At 36.6% G+C, this 21,423-nt stretch overlaps 1 protein-coding gene across 1 annotated transcript in view; it reads right to left on the bottom strand.

Annotated features, from left to right (window-relative positions):
- LOC120637362 (zinc finger protein Xfin-like) overlaps positions 1-17,911 on the bottom strand; it is a 41,085-nt gene extending 23,174 nt beyond the window's left edge. The window contains exons 1-2 of the mRNA XM_039909178.1: positions 17,670-17,911; positions 5,325-5,410 (exon numbers count right to left, since the gene is read on the bottom strand). Coding sequence (XP_039765112.1) covers positions 5,325-5,382 — 58 coding nt within the window. The 5' untranslated portion in view covers positions 5,383-5,410; positions 17,670-17,911. The remainder of the gene's footprint in view (positions 1-5,324; positions 5,411-17,669) is intronic.
- Between the last annotated feature and the right edge of the window lie 3,512 nt (positions 17,912-21,423).

The raw sequence follows: 21,423 nt of genomic DNA, 5'->3' as shown, positions 1-21,423 counted from the left end.
ATTAAAGTAGTGTCCCATCGAACCATCGAAACCAGGTTGAACGGCCGAGGCGAATTTGGTCTTTTGTTTTAGTTTTTTCATGGCATTTTTTTATGAAGGCTTCTATTAAACCGGTGCTTGTTTCCGGTTCCAATATCGGACGGTATTATAAAAGACGTAGATCTTTCGGTATATTCCGGTCGATAATTTCGCAAATGTTTTCTCAACTCTGTTCAATTGTGAATGTCACATTAATGGCGATACACTTTAAAAAAAAAAAAGTATATAACGACGATACACACATCGCCATCTAGCCCCAAAGGTAAGCGTAGCTTGTGTTATGGGTACTAAGATAACTGATGCATATAAATGAATAATTTTTTTTTTTTTTCATTGATTCATAGCCGCGTGCGGCAACAGCGACTGGTTCTGTTCTTTTTATCCAATCACCTATCATAATATTTTTTTTTTTAAGTTTTAAAGCGAAAGGTGAGGATGAGAAGTATTCGGGGACGGCTCATTACCAAATCCCGCACGTATCCTATAGTAAACTTACCTTTACACGTGTAGGGAAGGTTGTTTACCTTTCATGGGTCGAATAATATATTCGTACTTTTTGAAGGTTTAGATTGGAAAACTGTTGACTTAACTTAAGGTAGTTTACACGTGTCGGGTTTCATTTGTTTTAAATGCCATGTTATCAAAATAATAACTGCCATGGTTCTTAACTTCTATACGCCCAACAGGTTAGCCGGCTACCATCTTAGACTGCATCATCACATACAACCAGGTGAGATTGCAAGAATTGCTAACTTATAAAGAAATTTAAAAAAAAAGTAAAGTATATTGCCGAAACGTCCTTTCTATTTTTCCTGCTATTTATGTACCTACATCGTTGTATCCTCAATACTGAATACCTTTGAGTATGCCCATACCTTATCAGTTATCCGGTGGAAGTGACGTCATAATACGTGACAGATGCATTTACTCATCTCGTCTATCGCGATCCAATTGCCCAAATTTGGCAAAGGGCCTGGTTCGACCTTATCCACTTATCTGATAAAATTTACAGTTACATTACTTAATGAGTGGTAAAATGAGTGATACATTTTTTACTTAGCACACAAAGATTACATTACAAACTTTAGTTAGATACAGTAGGTAAATTTCTACTGGAGCGTCGGAAAATGAACATATTTTGTCCGCGGCTTCTTCTGCTGGTACTGTATCCAGTCTTTAACCCCGACGCAGAAACGATGGGGTATTAATAGTTTGACGAGTATCTGTATATTTGTCTGTGGATGTGTGTCTGCGGCATCATATTCCCCGAACGGATAAAACTATTATGTTTTTTTGAAAGTTATATAGTCATATAGTTATATACACTATGAAAAAAAATCAAATTGAAATCCAAGATGGCCGCTACCACAAAATGGCGAATTACATTTTTTTGACGACTCCCTCAATATGGATATCAAATGAAAGGGTTTGACTAATAGATAAAAATGTAGGTACACTATAATACGACGTTCGAAGGTTTTTAATAATTAATTTATATGTATCACTAACAATCTTCGGGAAATTTTGAGATACAATTTATCATTGCGTTATTCGTTCAATACCAAATTTCATAAAATTCCAATCGTCCATTTTAGCACCAAGGAGTCATAAGTTTCTCTTTAGATATATTCCACAGGAACCATGCATTTTCTCAGGATAAATAGTACCCAATTAATCCGTGGCATTCCTCACGATATGCAAAAATCACGATTGTCAATGTTCCGTTGTTTTATAATATTAGTAGGAACTGTACAAAGCCGCGGTCAACCGCTAGTCTTAAAACAAAGATAGAGAGCGTGCGTAATCCCCCAAGATGGGTTTACACAAGTGTACTGATCACAAAAGGATGTTGCTCGCTCCCGAGAGATAGATCCTCGGCTGAGCAAACCGAATTCCAATCGACTTGATGAGACTCTAATGAGGTATTCTTTTGACTATGACGTTTAAGTAATATTTATTGTTATGGTTCGTGAATGTTTAGGCTGAACTTCCACGAACGAGTTTAGATAGACAGATAACAGTCTTTATTACACGAATTAAAAGTGAAAACAAGAAATTAAAAAAACAAAAATATATACATATTTTATATGTACCTATATTCTTATTTTTATTCCATTTCAGGGCATTTTAATGCGCAAAGGCGGTCTTGTCACTTTAAGCGATCTGCTCCAGCCAACCCTTTAAAGTAGAATGAAATTAGGTAAAACGGGATAGTGCAACAGGTTAATAACTAGTCATAAAATAAATTACATACACTTCTCAAACTAATTATAAATACAATTAAATTAAATACCTATCTGTCTATCTATTAGTCTGGAAAATCGTATATAGTACGTTTAAATTTGTAATTAAATTTCTTTGGTCTCACTATTTGTATCTGGCTGGTTTCAATGAAATTAAAAAGGTTACATTAAAAAAAAATAAAAAAAATTGTATAATTCGTTTTCCAGATATGTAGTTTTCATTTGTTTTTCTTTCTTTCTGCACAGTGTTGCCCTGTTTATAGGCAATGGTTTTGCCACTTGATCCGTCGATTATTACGATAAAATAAAAGAGATTTTGGACTTTCGGTACGTAACGATACCCGTCACTCTCGCTCGTGGAAGTGCAGCTATGCGTTCTGGCCACGGGACTTTCAAGCGGCCATTAAAGCGTCTAAAGAGTGACACTTATATATGGTTATATAAAAAGTATGACACGGGTAGAGGCGACCGGCGACGGGGCTACCAATTTTACTTCTTTAAGTAACACCAAAAGAACCTTTATTCTATTAGGTTACTGGAACAGTTACTTAATGTCAAGCTATGAAAATACCCTGACCTTCATAAAACCTTTCAAACCCCACAACCCCCTCTTTGAGCTGACTTCCGAAAAATAGTCTATATCACTATGTATGTTCTCCTAAGATTAACTCAGAAACAGACAGACCCGAAGAATTTGAAAAACATGTGATTAGGTCAGGGTATGCATAAAGAAGGAAGGTGCCATAAAATGGAAAAATCCTTCGCATTTACAAGTTCGAGTCATACAAAAATTTTAGGGTATGCAGTGCTTTTGTACATGTATGAAGTGCACGCCACTGGATAAGGTTATCCTTAGTTTCAGGTAATCATGTAGGCTTAACAGTTTGAAACTACTATTTCCAATTACAATTCAGTATTGATTTTATATTAGTCTTCTTTGGTACATAGATTATTTTTGTTATCACATACATATTTCAATTTAAGATAATATATAAACTTAGTTTCATTGCTTAAATTGTTTCATTTCCATAAACAACTTTGATTTTATATTAGTCTTCTTTGGTACATAGATTATTTTTGTTATCACATACATATTTCAATTTAAGATAATATATAAACTTAGTTTCATTGCTTAAATTGTTTCATTTCCATAAACAACTTTGATTTTATATTAGTCTTCTTTGGTACATAGATTATTTTTGTTATCACATACATATTTCAATTTAAGATAATATATAAACTTAGTTTCATTGCTTAAATTGTTTCATTTCCATAAACAACTATTTCTTTCTAATCAGCATTTCAGGGTGTAGTCGGGTTTTAGTTTCCTATTTTAACACTTTTTTATCTGCAAAACAGATAATTGGCATACATTGCGAACAATACGGTTTACCTCATTTAGGTACTGTCCGTGTCAGATAAAATCATACTTCATTTAGTTCAGTCAGTGCTATCAATATATTATTTTTTATCACTTCACATTTAACGAGAATTTCAAAGATAAAACTCAAATAAACATGACACATCAATTACTTTGGCATGTAAAAACAATTATTTTAATATCTTCTTCTTATTGGTTGGCGGATAATAAGCGGAGTTTATCAGTTATGTTGGTACTTTAGAATTTATAGTAGGTATGTTACTCGGCAGTAAAATCTCAAGGAGTTTTCTAAACTATGGGGCGTTAGGTAGTTTGTAACAGCTTTAAAATGTGTAGGAAAACATCTAAAAGCATCTACAAATTAATAAAATTGAAGCGTTGGTTTCTAGGGTCTAAAAACAAATTAGTCAAAATGCTTAAGAAAATTTATAGGATACTAGCTGACCCCAGCGCCATCTGTCGGGTTGATTTGTGAATCTAAACCTACCAGGGCACCTTAACGCATATCGAAAAATTGAAATCGGTGCAGCCGTCTAGGAGGAGTTCAGTAACATACACACGCACACAAGAAATATATATATAAAGATAATAATAGGATTTAAAAAATATATGGAAGTCCATATTTCCGTAATAGACCGTCGTGTATTTAAGCATCTTAAAAATTACGGAGTTATATGCGTTTTAAGCTTTTTGAAATCATTTGCTTGAAGCAAATGATTTCAAAATCGATCCAATCAGCACTTGGCCAGTGTGTTGGATTACGGCCTGTCTCATTCTGTAGGAAACCCGTTCTCTGTATTGGACCGGTAATTGGTTGAAAATGATGGCTGTTATGACATAATGACCCCATCGGCTTAGCACTCCCTTTCCGAAGAGCCTTTTCTAGATTATTTATAGCTTGGTATTTAAGCTGATTGTTTTTCAAGCAAAGTGAATCAACACGCCATATAATGACACCATGAAGCGGAGGATGTGAACACGACTCCGGACAATGAGCCATAAGCCATAAGCCATCATCATAATAACGATGCCATCCCGCAAGATGACACGTGCCCAGGGCATTGGTAATAGGATGATTGGAGTAATTAAAGTGTGCACACTAACGATATATCGTAGAAATTAATATACGAGCTCGAACTTGCGAATTGACGCGTCGCGCCTTGTTGTAATGTTACGTATGGCCACGGGACGCGTGAAGCGGCAAGCGAAGATTCTAGTTACTGAACAAATGTATGGAAATTCCAAGTGTGTCGGGGTCAAAACTTGGTCGAAACTGGCTCAAAATGTTTCGTGTAATATACAAGGCTGTTACATCGCTAGTTCCTTTTTCTGAACTTGGCTGGCACTGCTGCCGCTTGTCAAGATAACCGAATTGATATTTAGGTCTATCTTAAAGGAACCGTGCATCGGCGATAAAAGTTACCCCAAGTCACTATCTGGCTTTTCCAATGTAAACGAAATTATGTATAATTATATGAATCAAACTACTGCTGGACACTAGTATACTGGAGTCCTAGTATATAGATTATTTCTATATACTCTTGTGCAGCTCTTTGGTGTCATTTATCTAATGATCTGTAATCTACTCTCGCTTCGTTTTCAATCCAATGTGAATAATTTAATCAGAAGTGGGATCGTCTTAATTGGTAGGTACTACTCACGTTGTGACGTGGGCGGCTCGGCCGCGGAGGGCGCAGGCGCAGTAGCGGCTCCCTGCATTGCCCGCGACGCACGACCGCGGCGACGCCTAAAATGAAGAGAAGCCTTGTTAGCTCGTCTCGCACTGCATATACATTTGATACGTGCTCGGCACCTGTACGAGAATGTGAGGGGATAGCTCCCCGATATAGCCTCGTGTTTAATGAGCACACCAATAAAGCACACTAGTATCAAAATGAACTATTGCAGCTTGCCTTTGTTTTTGTAGAACCCTTATGTATGGTAGTAGGCATTATTGACGTATGACACCAATAAATATGACGCGTTAATATTATACTTACCTATATGCTTTATTAGACAAAGAGGCGCGTGAGTCACAAGTAGGATACATAGATAGGTGACTACTTGTAACTCCTTTATCTATTTCCTGTAAGCGTTCATATCACAGTCATTATCGTCGAGGAGAGATAGAGTACAGAGCTTAGACCAACCATACCCTGATGTTACTGGTTAGCGGCTCAGCTAACATACTCTGACTCGGGCCCTGATTAGTCGCTATAGACCTGTGGGAAGCAATCGGTTTTCATCTCACACAAGAAAGAATAATGATTGTTAAATTATAAAATGACGTTCAGAAAGAGCAGCTGCGGTTTCTTGCCGGTTTGTTTTAGGTAGAACGTGCCTTACGAAACGTTGTTACAGGCTCTACAAATACACAGACTAGAGGTTTGAAGATGGATGGATAGATGCAAGATGGATTGATCTTTATAAAAAGTGGACGTCTTATTGAGAAAAAAGGATAAAGAAACGCTGCGGGACTAAGTTTATAATAACGTCAGTTAGTGGTGGGCTCTTTCTTAGACCAGTTCGCATTAGGCAATTTGACTTTAGTCTTAGCTACGGGCAGTAGTTATTACCACCATCCCATGTACACATTTTTTATGTAATGTACGCATCAAAAGTGCCATCAATGGGCTTATTTGAATAACGAAATATTTAACTTTGACTTTGACGTATATGTACAGAGAAAATAATCTGAAGCCAGATCCAAACTCTCGCGATTGCGGCTTGTCGAGTTTTTCGTAAGTTTCGTGGCGAGCATGGCTGCAAAAGTCTTGCACTTTGAAACTTCTAGCCATCCATTCTCTTTAATTTCATCAGTTGCCCGCATCGTTTAATTCCACGTCCTTTGTCTCAAGCGATAAAGCCTCGTCGGTGGGCAACGCGACAGGTAATGTAATGCCCGATCTACACTGTTTGGCCGGACCAAACAGTGTAGATAGGGCATTACACGTAGCTCTAATGGTAGTCGCACTAAGCAGTCACCATACCACAGGCAGGTTATTAGCACGCATTGTCTGGTCTATAATAGGTCGCTCAAAGTGCACGGCATATGCTCGGCATTCGGACCGCTTGGTGCATTATCATACAACAGTCTTTCGATTCATACTTAGGGCGCAGATTAGAGAATAAATAGACGGAGTAAACCTTAATGTAAAGTTAAGTTTGTGTAGCAAATGTATTTTGTTTTAAATATACCTATTGTGGCATGTCGCAAACGTTCGCATACCACAGGCAGGTTATTTGCACGCATTTTCTGGTCTATTATACGTCGCTCAAAGTATACGGCATATGCTCGGCAGTCGGCCCGCCTAATGCATTATTATACAACCTAGGCTTACGAATACGTAGTGCGATGACTGAAGGAAAATAGACGGAGTAAATATTGTTGTAAAATTTAATTTATGTAGCAAATGTGTTTTATCGTAACTTTATGGTCGCAGTCACTCGCATACAACATGCAGGTTATTAGCACGCATTGACTGGTCTATAAAACGAGTAGATCGCTCAAAGTGCAAGCGCATGCTCGGCAGTGGGACTGCTTACATAGGGCACAGACTGATAAAAAAATAGACTGAGCAATCGTAAGCAAATGTCTGTATAAAAGCTTAAGTTCGTGATAGATATGATCGTAACTCGATGTTAGCAGCACAGTAGGCACTGGCATACCACAGGCAGGTTATTAACACGTATTGTCTTGTCCATAATAGGTCGCTCAAAGTGAACGGCATATGTTCGCCAGTCGGATCACTTGTTGCATTCTTACTTAGGGCACAGACTAAATATTAAAATGGAAGACATAATTGAGAACAAACAAAACACAGAACCTATTAAAAAAGAACATATTCGACATCAGTATGTTACTGTAATGCTGATGACGGTTCAAAATTTTTCTGTTTAAGACGTAATTATTTACCGAAACGGACCCTTTCTTTTTCAATTAAATGAAAAATTATTCAGATTATTACCTCTTAGTGTACTTTTCAACAGGGGCGATTGTGGTGAAGCGCGAGCTTATAAATCTCTCGTAAAATTAAATAATAAATTAAAATGATTCTCTTCAACGCTGTTTTCGATTTAATCTTTTTGTACGCTTGTTATAACATAATGCTTCTGTTTTTCTTTTAGTCTGTGGCTTATGGGTGCATCAATGAAGCATGTCGGATTATTATACGTTTTACAAAGCAAGCAAGCTGGTTTAGGATTGTATTGTTTTCGATGTTTACAGAGTGATGAGTAAGTGTTCGTAATTTCTACCAAGTACATACCTATTATTTGTGTGAGAGTCAATAATTACCTCAATTCCTCACTTTACGCTTAGTGGGTTTTATTCCCTTTCAGAGAGACGTTTCATTGACGCATTGCAGTACCTTTAATAAGAAATATGCACGGCACACGTAGTCGTTTTCGAATATCGAAACGCGTATGTTAGAGTAAAATGCACCTAACACTCCTTGTTTTAAGGCTTAAGTTCATTTAGGAGCAATGCGATCGTGGTATTTTACTACGCAACCATTGTCCTGAAAACTTCAGGGGTTATTTTGCATTACATAGAATTCGCTTTTAATTAGGTTATGGTGAACTATAGTTTATTTTTATTTTATTGATTGATAGATATTACTATCAGTGAGTTTATAAATAATTATGATCCAGATACGTCTTCCATCCAGCGAGTGTCTTATACCCAGATTGTCGCGAAGCTTAAGTGGCAATGGGCGGGGCACATAGCCCGGAGAACCGATGGAAGTTGGGGGTCCCAAGGTCCCCGCAACGACGTGGACAGGCGACATCAAGCGAGTAGCTTGGAGCCACCGGAAACAAGCTGTTTAGGTCCGTTGATTTTGGAACTCCCTACAAAAGACCTCAGTCCAGCTCAATCGGTTGAAATGATAATGATGATGATGATGAAATAAGTCTAAGGACAATGAGAAAACATCAACAATTTGCAAAGTTAGGTGAATGTGTTAATAAATAGGTTTTAGTTATCCAATAAAATCTAAGTAAAATATTTATATTGATAAGTATACCTAAATTTAGATTTTCGTAGCTAACTGAAAAAAGATGCGTTCCTTTCTTAAATTTTCCGCTTGTTTGCAATCATTTTTTTTTTATTAAGATTATATCTTACTGTATGCGCCATCGTCCGATCACGTAGGTTATTACAAATAATCAATCAAAAACTGTCGGACAATCGTAAGCCATTTACAATGTAGAAATTACGTCTGTTCTGTTCTGAAAGTCGCTTTTGTCCAATTAAGATATTGTGACTTATGCCTTTTATTATTGTTGTTGTTCGGATGGGCAGTAGCTGATCACCTGATAACCAATAGTGTCGCCGGGGAGGAACTGGCCGAACGCGAAGCTTGCCAGGCTCGACGACATCAAGGGGGTGAAGAGAAGACGTCGATCCTAAGGGCGCCGCCAGTGATGTTCGGATCGATTCGAACTCAACTCCTGGCCTATGGTGATGTTTAGATAGTCTAGGTTTATTGTACTGTGACCGTGGATAAGACCCACTTCCGGATGACGTCAGAAAGTGGGACCTTATCCTCGTTGGCGAAGACGCTTTGCTGAGTTTGAATCAGGGTGTTCTATACTTCAGAGGCATGGTTGGTAATTACTATTGATCAGCTGAACAGTAAAAGTAGCTAGGCTGATGTGCCAATGGGCGGGGGACATAGCACTGCGAACCGATGGACGTTAGGGTCCCAAGGAGGTTGACAGTCGCAGGGAGTCGCTAGAAACAAGCGGCCGGGGACTACAACTTACCTTTGTCCAAAATTGGACGTCGGCAATCGGTTGATATGATGATTATAACTTGTTGGAAAAGATACTTGATTGTGCGGCTAGATATTATGTCAGTTTAAGTTTGATGCATAGCCAAAACGTCATTGCATTAGGTCATAATACAAATCAGAACCATAAAACATAACACTCGGCCTCTCAAACGGCTTATCGACAATGCTAAGATAGTAATAAATATTGTATTACAATTCTTACACGATTCTAAGTAAAGTGTAAGGCTTCAAAGGCACCGCCTTGCCGGCTCCCTTTGTCTTTTGTTTGCGAGTTTCGCGTAAACTTACACGGGAAAAGTTGAGATATCAGGATACCTTATACCACTGGTAACAATATGTCGCTATATGGGTGTTAGGACGGCAAATGGTTTCTTGTTGTCAACGGGCACTTTCCCGTTGCTGGATGTGCAATTTATTAAGTAAGTAGGCTTTGGTTTGACTTTCGGAGGGGCCGAGTTTGATCACCGGCACGCAACTTTTCGGAGTTTTGTAATTTAAGAAATTAAATATCACATGCTTCAACGGTGAAGGAAAACATCGAGAGGAAACATGCATGCAAGTTCTCCATAATATTCTCAAGGGCGCCTGAAATCTAAGTAGTACGTCTTGTAATCGACCGGTAATGGGTTGTTGATTGGCTGATTTTTCCGATTTTGTACCATTTATAAGGTCAACAGTAAAATATGTCTCGGATAATTGGATTACAATTGAGATTCTAACTTGAATCTAATAAGACGCGGCCTTGTCCATACTCTGTAGTAGGCATTTCAACGCGGCCATAGAAACCTCAGCAATAACTCAACACCCACTGAAATCTGAAAGGTCGTAGGAAGGTCTGATTGAGTACCTATTTATGATCCTTACTTCTAGTATAATAAAACTATGTGCATGCAACCAAGTTAAGCTGGGTTCTGGTAGATCCGTTGATCCTAGAATAGTTTCTCTCACAGCTAGCTGGGCAGGACATGTTTTATGAACGGAGAAAAGTGAAAATGTTAAGTAGGCCAAAGTGAAATAGGCGGGGCACATAGCTCGGAGAACCGATGAATGTTGGAGTTTCAAGGTGCTGGAATGGCGACCCCGTACAGGTAAATGCAGCGTTGGTCGGCTCCCAATAAGACCGACGACATCAAACAAGTGGTGGAAGTCGCTGGGAGCCGCTGGAAATAAGCGGCCTAGGATTATGGATTTTGGAACTCCCTACAAAATACCTATGTCCAGCAGTGGACTTTAATCGTTTGAAGTGATGATGATGATGATGCGACAATACTAGATATTATTTTAATTCGGAGTTAGACATATTTCACACCCCACTGCGTCAGCTCCGTAAAAAAATTTAAAATGTTATTAGAGAGTGGGTAATCTGCAATGTTATTTATGTGTATGAATGTTTGTAGTTTTTTTTTTTGGTTATTGTCCTTATTTGAGTTGATTATTTATGTAATTTGCTGAATTCTTTTGTAGCCTGGGAAGACGAATTGGGCAACTGTTGGGCAATTGTCCACCGGGGTGTGTTTATACTAAAAAAATAGATAGAGAGACGCCTACACGCTTTTTATCGCATTAAGCTCCTTAGCCATATTTGATATGGCCCATAATTAGGCGACTCCATTTAAAATGTTAATTCATTAAAGGAATCACAGTAATTAAAGTTTTAACTTAATTCCTGAAGATATATAGGAGCTATTAGTTAATAATTGGCGAAAATTATAATTTTCTCAGATGTATTATTTTAAAGAATTTCGGTGAAAAACTCACAATCTACCAATCAGCGTGTGAACGTTTAGCACCATGCAGAGATAATAATAGTTTCTGAGAGATTTTCTTCAACACACAATGCATTATACGTTAACAGAGGAATGCATAGAAAAACATGAAATTTCATAAATTATTGTAAGCTTTTGTCTTAAGTATAGCACTGTAAACTCGTATTAACACACCGACGTAAAGTTTACAACAGATTCTTATGTATCAGTAAATCAATGCTTATGACCGAATTTGGAAACCTGACCTTAGATCGATTGACGTAAGCCTATTAATGTTACACTGGGAACCGGCCTCTTCTTTCATCGAAGGGGAGGTTTTAGGAGCATAGACAAACCACGCTGTTCGCAAGCGGGTTGGTGGGCTTTAACGATTATTAAATATAATTAAGAATAATAACTATGATCTACAAGATCACGGGTGTTTTACACCGCGTGCAAATTTTCTAACACTGGGTTTAGCCTACTGATATTTCACAAACTTGCCATAAACAATATTTTTTACTTTACCTGTAGTTATTATGGATGTCGGTCTTTTTAAATATTTTTAATTCAAAATTCTTATCTTATTCCTTATCTTGTCGAGAGGACATTTGTAAGAAACTTGACAAATTCACATAAAGTATATGTAATTGTAGATTAGCTGTATTGTGGACCGATCACGTCTGCACTGATAACAGGTGAAATCCTTGTCTGTTATCACTGATAATGAGACTAATTGATTCTGTTTGTAGCACCTTAGTCATTATTGGTGAGTTTTAACCATGGTCAGTTTTGTAATCCATTTTTCAAGTACTTGATGGCATCCATATTGAAAATCCGCATACCATTGCAACGTGGGTTTCAATACAATAATTTAGTACCGTGGTCCAGCTTATGACGGAGCTGGAAGGTTACGCTAACATGATCCGACCAAAAAGAGCCCTGATAGGGTAGTTTAAACTTACCTTTAATAAGAACTCGTTAGGCACTCTCTGCAAAGGTGTCCACGAATTCTAACCATCGCGGTCGATTTAGCAAATGAGCCATTTGTTCCTTAAATACAGAAAAACAAATCAAGAATACTTCAGTTTTTTTTAGTTTGTCTTTTTTTCACGCAGCAACGGAGCAGCGGATTGACGTGACTTTTTGCAAGGATACAGTTGATATCCAGTTGAGAAGCTGACGAGTGGAAATATACATTAAAAAGCTATCCAATTCACCCAAAATTACCGATAGGAGCCAAATCGCTGTTAAAGAGCTTCGTAATTTACGCTATCAAAGCTTTTATATCTTAGCTGATGTAATAAAATGTGTCGGTCTCCGCATAACTTAACTAGATGGCGCCACAACATCCTGCATCGCGCTAGAGAATTATTACTATATACTTTCCTTAAGGTCGAGCCCATAACAATAGCTCCCGTACAAGAGTTGTACTTACGATGGTTTTGGTAAAGAATGGCCTAAATAAACATAGTTCCTGGCTCGCGGTTTCTTGGATTTGCGGTCAGTAAAGCCCGGAATGACGGTACAATACCGTTTTGTCGAATTCGCCGGAAGACGCTTTGTCCCGCGGCTTCGAATCACGTGCTTAATTGCTCATTAATTACTGTATAAGCTTTTAATTACCTTTTTCTTGCATCAATATGCCTAATCGTATCACGTCAAGGTAGACAGGTTTGGTCTTGTCATTCGATTTCAATACAATTTAGCCCTTGACTGCCATCTCACTCATCACTTACCACCACGTGAGATTGTAGTCAAGGGCACAAGCTGCTCTAGAGGAATAAAAAAAGCGAAGCGACTGACAGAGAAACTCCAGATTTTGTATCAAGCGTCGGCAAAGGAATGTTGTCTATGGGAATCAAATGAAGACCTATATTATGCAAAGTAGGTACCTAGTTGACCATCCTTCGCTCGAGAGGATGATGATAAAATGAAAGAAATACTAGGCAGGTTAATACGGAAATATTGCAGCGACAATGCTTCCTGATTGGCTGCTACTCGACCCTATTGGCTACAATACAATTTAAGTTAAAGTACAGCCAATCACAATTGAGATTATCGAAATTTGGCTATCGTCTAGTGGTTAGCATGATTTTGCAAAGATATAGAGCTCGTTGGAGTTAGGAAAGTGGAGATGCCCACTCTCGTTATTAAATCCTTCAGTTCTAAAAGAAAGGAGGTATGTACCTTGAACTTAAATTTTTGCATATTGTTAGTAGAAAGGACGGAGAGTAACATAGGTTTTTTAGCAGTGACGTGCATACATTTTATGAACAGGGTAGGCATAAAGCAGGAAGATGGCATAAAATAGAAAAAACCTTCTACAATTAGAGTTATATCAAAAAATTAGGGTAGGCAGTGCTTTAAGAACCGTATGAAGTGCACGCCACTGCTTTTAAGGCCGGGAAAACATCCGGATGTTTTCCCGGCCTTAAAAGCAGTGGCCCTAATTTCTTGATATAACTCTTATTTTGTTGGTGTTTTGGGTTTTGTGGTTTTTTCTGAGGCAGTTTCAACGATTTGTTAGAATTCCCGTAGGAACAAATCGTAATAAACGCGGACCAAGCACGCGGGCAACATCTATTGACAATAAATTTATGTCATCATCCTTAAGATTAGACGTGTTGAAACCGATTATAAATACTACCACCTATTAAGGCAACGTTTGCCACCAGGTGCGATCGTGGCCATGGCATAGAGTTAGTCGAAAGGACGGACTATAACATAGGCTTATTAGGCCTGGAGATCAAACGGATCTCACGGGAATTGTAACAGATTGTAATAAACGCGGACCAAGAACGCGGGCAACATCTAGTGATACAATATTCATATCATCACGCTTAGGATTCTATGTTGAAACCGATTAAAAATACTACCACCTATCAAGTCACCGTTTGCCACCAGGTGAGATCGTGGCCAAGCGCAATCACTTTATCACTAAAAAAACAACTTGAGAAACAACAATCATACTCGTAGCTCTCCGATAGCAGTAATCACAATTCATCTCCAAGTTATCTCGTAATTGTCTTTGTATCTCAAGTGCACGAGCTAGAGATACGGAGTGTTCGCAGCATTGAGAGTGAATATTACAAAATCTGTATGAATTATCTTTTGTCGTAATATGAGAAGTTTTAGATTGGAACACGTCTCGTCGAGTTCTTGTTTATTATTGACATCTTGTCTAATTAAAGAATTGACAAGTCTAATTAATTATTGTTAACTTGATTTTATATTCAAAATGGGGAAGATTACGGCTTTCTTTCAAGGGGTTCCGAGTTCGATCCCCGGAACGCATCTCCAACTATTTGGAGTTACGTGCGTTTTATGTAATTTATAATCACTTGATTTAACGGTGAAATAAAACATCGTGAGGAAACTGCCTCAGAGTTCTACATAATGTTTGTAAAACTCTGAGGCAGGTCGTCCTTATACCCTTCACATTCTGACTGAAGATTCTACTAAAATAAGGGTCAGTGGTTTCCACTTGTTTGTTATAATAATGCGACATGGGGTGAACCATCCCCCAATATCCCTGAGGCACTGAAATTTCTTAGCAAATAAAAACCAATAGACAATAATTCAGGTAGGTAATTGCACGACAACTAACAGAGTTAACGAAGAAAAACGAAGAAGTTGGCAAGGTTGAGCTTAATTATAAAGTTAGATATATTAGTTATACATATATACCCTATACTAATCTACCATAAATACTATTGGCAAACTTAAGAAACGAATTGTAGTTTCATCAACATTTCCACTGATTGAACGATGTCCACTATTGGACATATTATCATTTATCCCCCTTGTTTTTCAAACTTCATGGTATTGTGCTGCTTGGTTTCAGACTTACTGCCACCACCTTGGTTTTCTGTTGTGTAGGCTGTACACCTAGTGGGAGAGTCCACAAACGTTGCTTTTTCCGGTGCGGAGTCGATACTCCTTAGGACTCTAACAATCCACTCTCCAATTTATGCGCCTCGCCCAATGCTACTTTAGCTTCTCATCTCGATATTGCTGCTTTTCAGATAATTACCTACAGATATACTGGCCTCTTCTAAGGATATCTTCATTTCTGATTTGATCACGTAGAGATACTCCCAACATAGCTCTCTCCATCGCTTGTTGAGTGACTAACGAGGTGAACAGACGAGATCAAACGAGACGCCTGAAGCCGCTGGAAACAAGCGGCCCAGGACCACGGATTTTGGAACTCCCTACGAAAGAACTATGTCAGATGTACTTACTCATTTTCGATTTAACCACTTACGCTATATTATCATCACCTCAACTCTTTACCGGCCCATTACATTCGTTAAAGATGTAGTCCACCGCACTGGCCCAGTGCGGATTGGTGGACTTCACACGCCTTCGAGAATATTACGGATTGGTTACGCTATATATAAGTTATATAATCTTACACTATATATAAGTTATACTTTTCAATTCAAAATCTTATGATGTAAGATAGCATTTAGCACGCTTATCTACAGAGAAAAACTAGGAAAAGGATCACTACTAACTTGAATCTGCTAATTTAAGAATTTGGATTGAATGGATTATTAATTTCGAGTGATACAGATACTTTGATACTTCCGATTTCGTAGTTCTATCCATCGCCCGCGGAGTCTCTTTAGCTTCCTTATGAAGCTATTTTTGAGCATATTACGTAAATTGGCAGTTTATAATGCTGAACGTTACCAGAGAAGCGGAGATGAGCTAAGTTGCCCTAAGTCAGGTAGGAATAGACCAATCAGATTATTGGAAAATAGCGTTATGAAATTATCACGTCATCGCTTAATAATCGAATTGGTATGTTTTTCTGTGCTGAAAGGCTTCCTAAGGAACGTATAATAAAAGGGGTAAAAACAAATAGGTACGAAGGTTTCGGAGTTTTTAACCGCTAGGAGGAGAAGTTTATTTTAATTTTATTTTTTGCAATAATACTTTACAAAATTTCAGAGCAGGTTCATACATATTTATGTTTACGCCTGTAAGCCACAAATGGACGAAGCAATCTTGTTATAATAATTATTTTTGTTATATTACACGGCTGTCACCTAAAACGGTTTTTCAGTTTTGTATAGGCTATCGAGAGCCGCTCAAAAGGTTTAAAGCCGTTGTCGTCGCTTTGTTTACTTGTATTTTTTTTGTGGATTTGAGCGCTGCACCCGAAGCTCACCTGATGTAAGTGGCTATGAGAAAAGGAAGTGCGCTATCCACTAATAACTAGCCGCGGTCCACCAAAGTTAAAAGTTTATTGTAATGTAACTTTTTATAGCTACGTACGTAGTAAGGTACCTTAAGTTGTTTATGATAATTTAAGTATTCTTTGTTAAAAATGTTTAACGCTGGTTGGTTTTTTAAATAAATTTAACTACCTACATACCTAGTTAAAAAAAAGTATAAACCACAAGGATTCTGGTTCTTACAAGAATCTTATAGGAAAAGGTAGGTAAATCTACCTATGAATAATAAAACTCCCAACTAAATATTTGAAATTTTTCTATAATAATTACATGTTTATTTAATTATTTTTTGAGGTAGGCATCTTAAAACAATTTTTTTTTGTTTAATTTGGTACAGGATGCTTCCTTTTTCAGACATAAACTAAAAAGGTAGGTGCATACCTATCTAAATATAATAATTTTTTCTACTCATAGGAATAATTTCCTACTGATTGATTTCTTTAGGTTATAAACCTTTTTTTAATAATTTAACACAATTTTCATGACACAGTAGGTTCCTAACTACCTATACTATATCCTATATCCTATATACCTATTAATAAATTTAAACTTCAGCTTTAGATTAGTCCTAAAATTAATAAATATTATTAAATGACGCAGTATTAGTTATTATTCACAGTTCCGATGGAAAAATATTTTCCTAAATTCGTCCAAGTGAATAGTCATTTTGAAATCTTTTAGGGATGAAAAGACCGTCGGTAAAAAAATAATTCTGGATAATAAAGAATTCAATTTCTCATCGCCTGCGAAATGTTGGTGTACCTATATCTAGGACTAACCTACTAATTGATAAATAAAAATTTCTTTAGGTATGGTATCTCTAATTTAGATACACAAAGCACAAATAAAATAACTGTTACACATTTTACACAAAAAAATAATTCAGCTTTATGAAAATAATTAAAATATTCTACGAATTAATTCCCACTTAAATAAGCTCAAAATTCGTTTATCGCTTACAACCAGAATTTATCGCGAATACCAGTTTTATTACGGATTATTGTCAAAAAATCGATTTAAAATTATTTTTGCAACATCACACATTTGAACTCATCGCCAGAGGTCAAGAAACGACAAAGCATTAGCTTGCCGCTAAATGCACTGCGCTACTCTTCACAATAAGGAACCTAGGCACCCAAATATAAACATGGAACAACGCCAGCCGTAACAAACGATAATTTGCATCGTAATCTAATCATATTATTGTCACTTACCCAATCGTGGATAATTTTCACACTATCGGACAGCAGGTGAAATAATTGTAACAAAAAGTCCAATTTCCGAAGTCTCCTTCCAGTCTCTCACTTAACACGATAACTCGTATTGAACACAGATTGTTTTCTTATAAAATAGTCTCATTAACACTTAAAAGTTCTAAGGCACTAGTAATTTATATGTATCGGTCACTCGTGTTTGATGCGCATCTTTCGCGGGAACGACAACCTCGCGCGGCGAGATGTCGTCTCCTTGTGATCGTGATGAGAGTACGCACTGTCGCTCTGCTCTCGGGGGAGCAGAAGATGGCCGCCTATTGGTCGAGGGCGACGGACGGGCCGGGCGCGCGGGGAGAAGGAGAGAGCGCATCTCACGGGGGACGGGAAAGAGTGAGACAGATAGCGTTGATCGTTTCGTCGTCCTGCTACAGATTGTCCGGCGGGCGAGTTCAGGTGGATGATTGAGAGTGCGTAATGATAATATGGAGATGCCCAAACCAGTCGTTTTATTTTAATCAATCATTATTTAGGACGCATTATCTATAATATAATTTTTTAATACTATTATGTTCGCTGTATCTATTATTTTTATTCACGTTACTTAGATTAGAGATATTATCCTTATGTATCTATACTACATATATATTGATGGCAGTAGGCGTTTGATAATTTATAAATTTAATATATATAGATAGGTACTTGTAGGTGTGACTCTGTAAATATTCAGTAAAACCAACGCAATTAATGATTAACAAGGTACCCACGTATCCACCAGCAGCATGGTGGGATTAAGCTGCAGGCACAGTATTAAAACATTAATAAGTTGAAGAGGATGGTGATAAACTATTCAATAATTATTATTTATACTGTTTTTGATACATAATAGCCTCTCAAATAAAGCTGTTTCTTGCGGTATTTACCTACGTATAGTCGGAAATTCGTTCTGTCCATCTCAGGGAGGCTGACCTTTGGTAATCGGTCAAATGGTGTTAAACAAACATGACGCCCTTCGATCTGTCAACACGTGGTCAATGTTTGCGCTTTGCTATGATCTCGTATCTCCAAATATAATATTCACGTTAAAGATTAAACAGATACTTACCTACTGTTTATTTAATAGTATGCATATTGTTCATTAGGTACCTAGTGAGGTAGACTGGAAAGGATTAAGATTTAAACCAACTTTTACGAATAACCAAGTAGTAGCTTCAGTACTGTTTATATTTCACAGTTACTGTAAAGAATTATTTTTCATTAAAATAGGTACCTAGGTACGTACTTTTTGTTAGAATAAAGCACTATTTTATCTTTTGCCATGACATTAATCGATATTTGATAATTAAAAGATAGTAAGAATCTTTTTTTCAGGGTAACACAATGAAACATACGAAAAACATAATGAGTAATGCCATATTAATACAGGTTGGTAGGTTACTATTCATATTTTTGAATTACGGACTTTGGTAGATACCTACCTAACAAATCATGTTTATTTAACGTGGAAAGATTGTATTAGTTAACGGTTCAGATATCGTGTAAAGGTGTTCGTCTGTATAGGAAACTATAATTATTATCAGATATGACCAATACTGTGTAAACAACAAATGTGAGTGATACCTATGTCTAGGAAGGAATATTATCTTTACTTTTTACTATCTATTGGGGTCTCGAAGGCAATTATTTAGATATTTGTTTAACATAAATATGAAATCGGTACCTCTGTTAAGTAATAATAGGTACATATGGTTACAACAAACTGTCAAAAAATGCCTAGGGACGTAATAGGTAATGACTAAAACGATAAGTATGGTTGATGATTGTATACTAATACGTAATTAGGTACAGGTTTATTTTCTTTTGTCTTTCTTATGCATTAATTGATAAGTAAAATTAGTTTCGCGTGCAAATAATGCAATTAATAAATCCTGATTATTATAATCGTATAAAATGTGGGTCCCCACTTAAATTAATCTTTTTACTTCGCTAATAACATTACACTAATGGTGAATGTATGAGCGCCAGTCCGATCAAACCAAGAACCTACTTGTTTGTGCTGGTGCTTAGTCAAGTTACAAGAATAAAAAGGTAGGTACAAGTAATAGTAAAACCTTTCAATTAAAAAATAAGAGATGATTGTTTTTTAAGTTCTAATCCTTAAACAATATTTTTTTATAATCAATATTGGCTGTTAAGAAGTAGGTAATCTAAATAATCAACAAGTTCTCGTGCCAAATCGCGGAAACCGTGCGAAATTCATTCAGTAACCGGCAGCGACATTTACAAACATGGCGTCGTTAACGGAAAAAATAGATGGACGGGATGTGTAGTAGCGGTTAGTTTACAAAATATAGACAAGGGTGGCCGTGGGCAAATTTATGCACTAGATATCCTATCTTACATTTACATCCTCAACGAGTTCAAAATATCCTTTCTTAGTAAATAAGTGATTAAGTAGAATCAAAAAGTAAAGGATTTTTTTTTGTTTATGTTATATTTATCCAAAAATAAATAAAAGATTTTTCATGATTGTTTAGGAATTAACTGTAAATCTATCGAAATTTTAAAATTGCAATTTTTGTTACTATAAATTACACTTTCAATTCTGTGAAAACTTGATAGTACTTTAAATAATATATTTTTTTATAAAAAATATACTCATGTGCACTATTCGCGTATCGTACACTGCATCCAAACCAATTAATTATTATCGCATAACGTAATCAAAGTCTCGCATGTCAACCAAGTAGTGTGTAATCACGATAGTCCATTTTTTCTCAATGGAGCCAGCGGTAACTGACACTGGCCGGTAGGAATGTATAACGCTCGCGCGAGTAAGAAAAAAGTTGAGATTCTTTTTCACTTATTGCTTCCGCTATGTTCGCGTGATGAAAATGATGTATTGGTCAAACGACTTTCTTTCACTTTCATCAAGAATAAATCGAGTTTTCCTCTACTATTGCGTTCTTCCTCGTTCATTCATGTCAATAATATAAACAATTGCTTGCATACTTATTTTTATATTCCTATTATAGACGTATTTATTTACTAGTGGTTTGCTTTAAACTTGCTCACCTAACCTAACCTACACCCCTCCTACTGTAGAACTCTTTAACTTTGACGCAAATTACTTAATAATGATAATTAATAATTAATACAAATATAATAAGTAATTATTAAAAATGATAAAACTATTCTAGAAGTCCAGGGGCACAAAACTCTAAAACAAACATGTTTTTCTTATTTAACCAAATAGTATACCTCCAAAAACCTTTTTTGTAGATCAGTTTTCAATTGTATTAAAAAAACTGTTATGACATGTCAATACGTACCAAAATTTTTGTCCTGTGGCAATTTTTAACATATTTATTGGTTTTAGTATAAGACACTTTAATTGGGCCACTAAATAATACTCCTGCTTTAAAGTGCTAGTATAATTTTTGATAAGATTTATAGGTATATAGGAACTGTATAGTTAGGTACTTTGTTTTTGCATTAGTAAAAAGTTTATTTTTATACAAACCAATAGTCATGGTTAGACTCTTATGGTTACGTAAGCAAACTAATAGATATAAATACAAAGTTAATTCTTACTTTAAGTTATTAATTGGGGTCTCGAAGGCAATTATTTAGATATTTGTTTAACATAAATATGAAATCGGTACCTCTGTTAAGTAATAATAGGTACATATGGTTACAACAAACTGTCAAAAAATGCCTAGGGACGTAATAGGTAATGACTAAAACGATAAGTATG

Source organism: Pararge aegeria, chromosome 1 (assembly GCF_905163445.1).
Source record: "Pararge aegeria chromosome 1, ilParAegt1.1, whole genome shotgun sequence".
NCBI lineage: Eukaryota > Metazoa > Arthropoda > Insecta > Lepidoptera > Nymphalidae > Pararge > Pararge aegeria.
The sequence above is the reverse complement of the archived record's forward strand: the minus strand, read 5'-3'. Positions and strand labels throughout refer to the sequence as shown.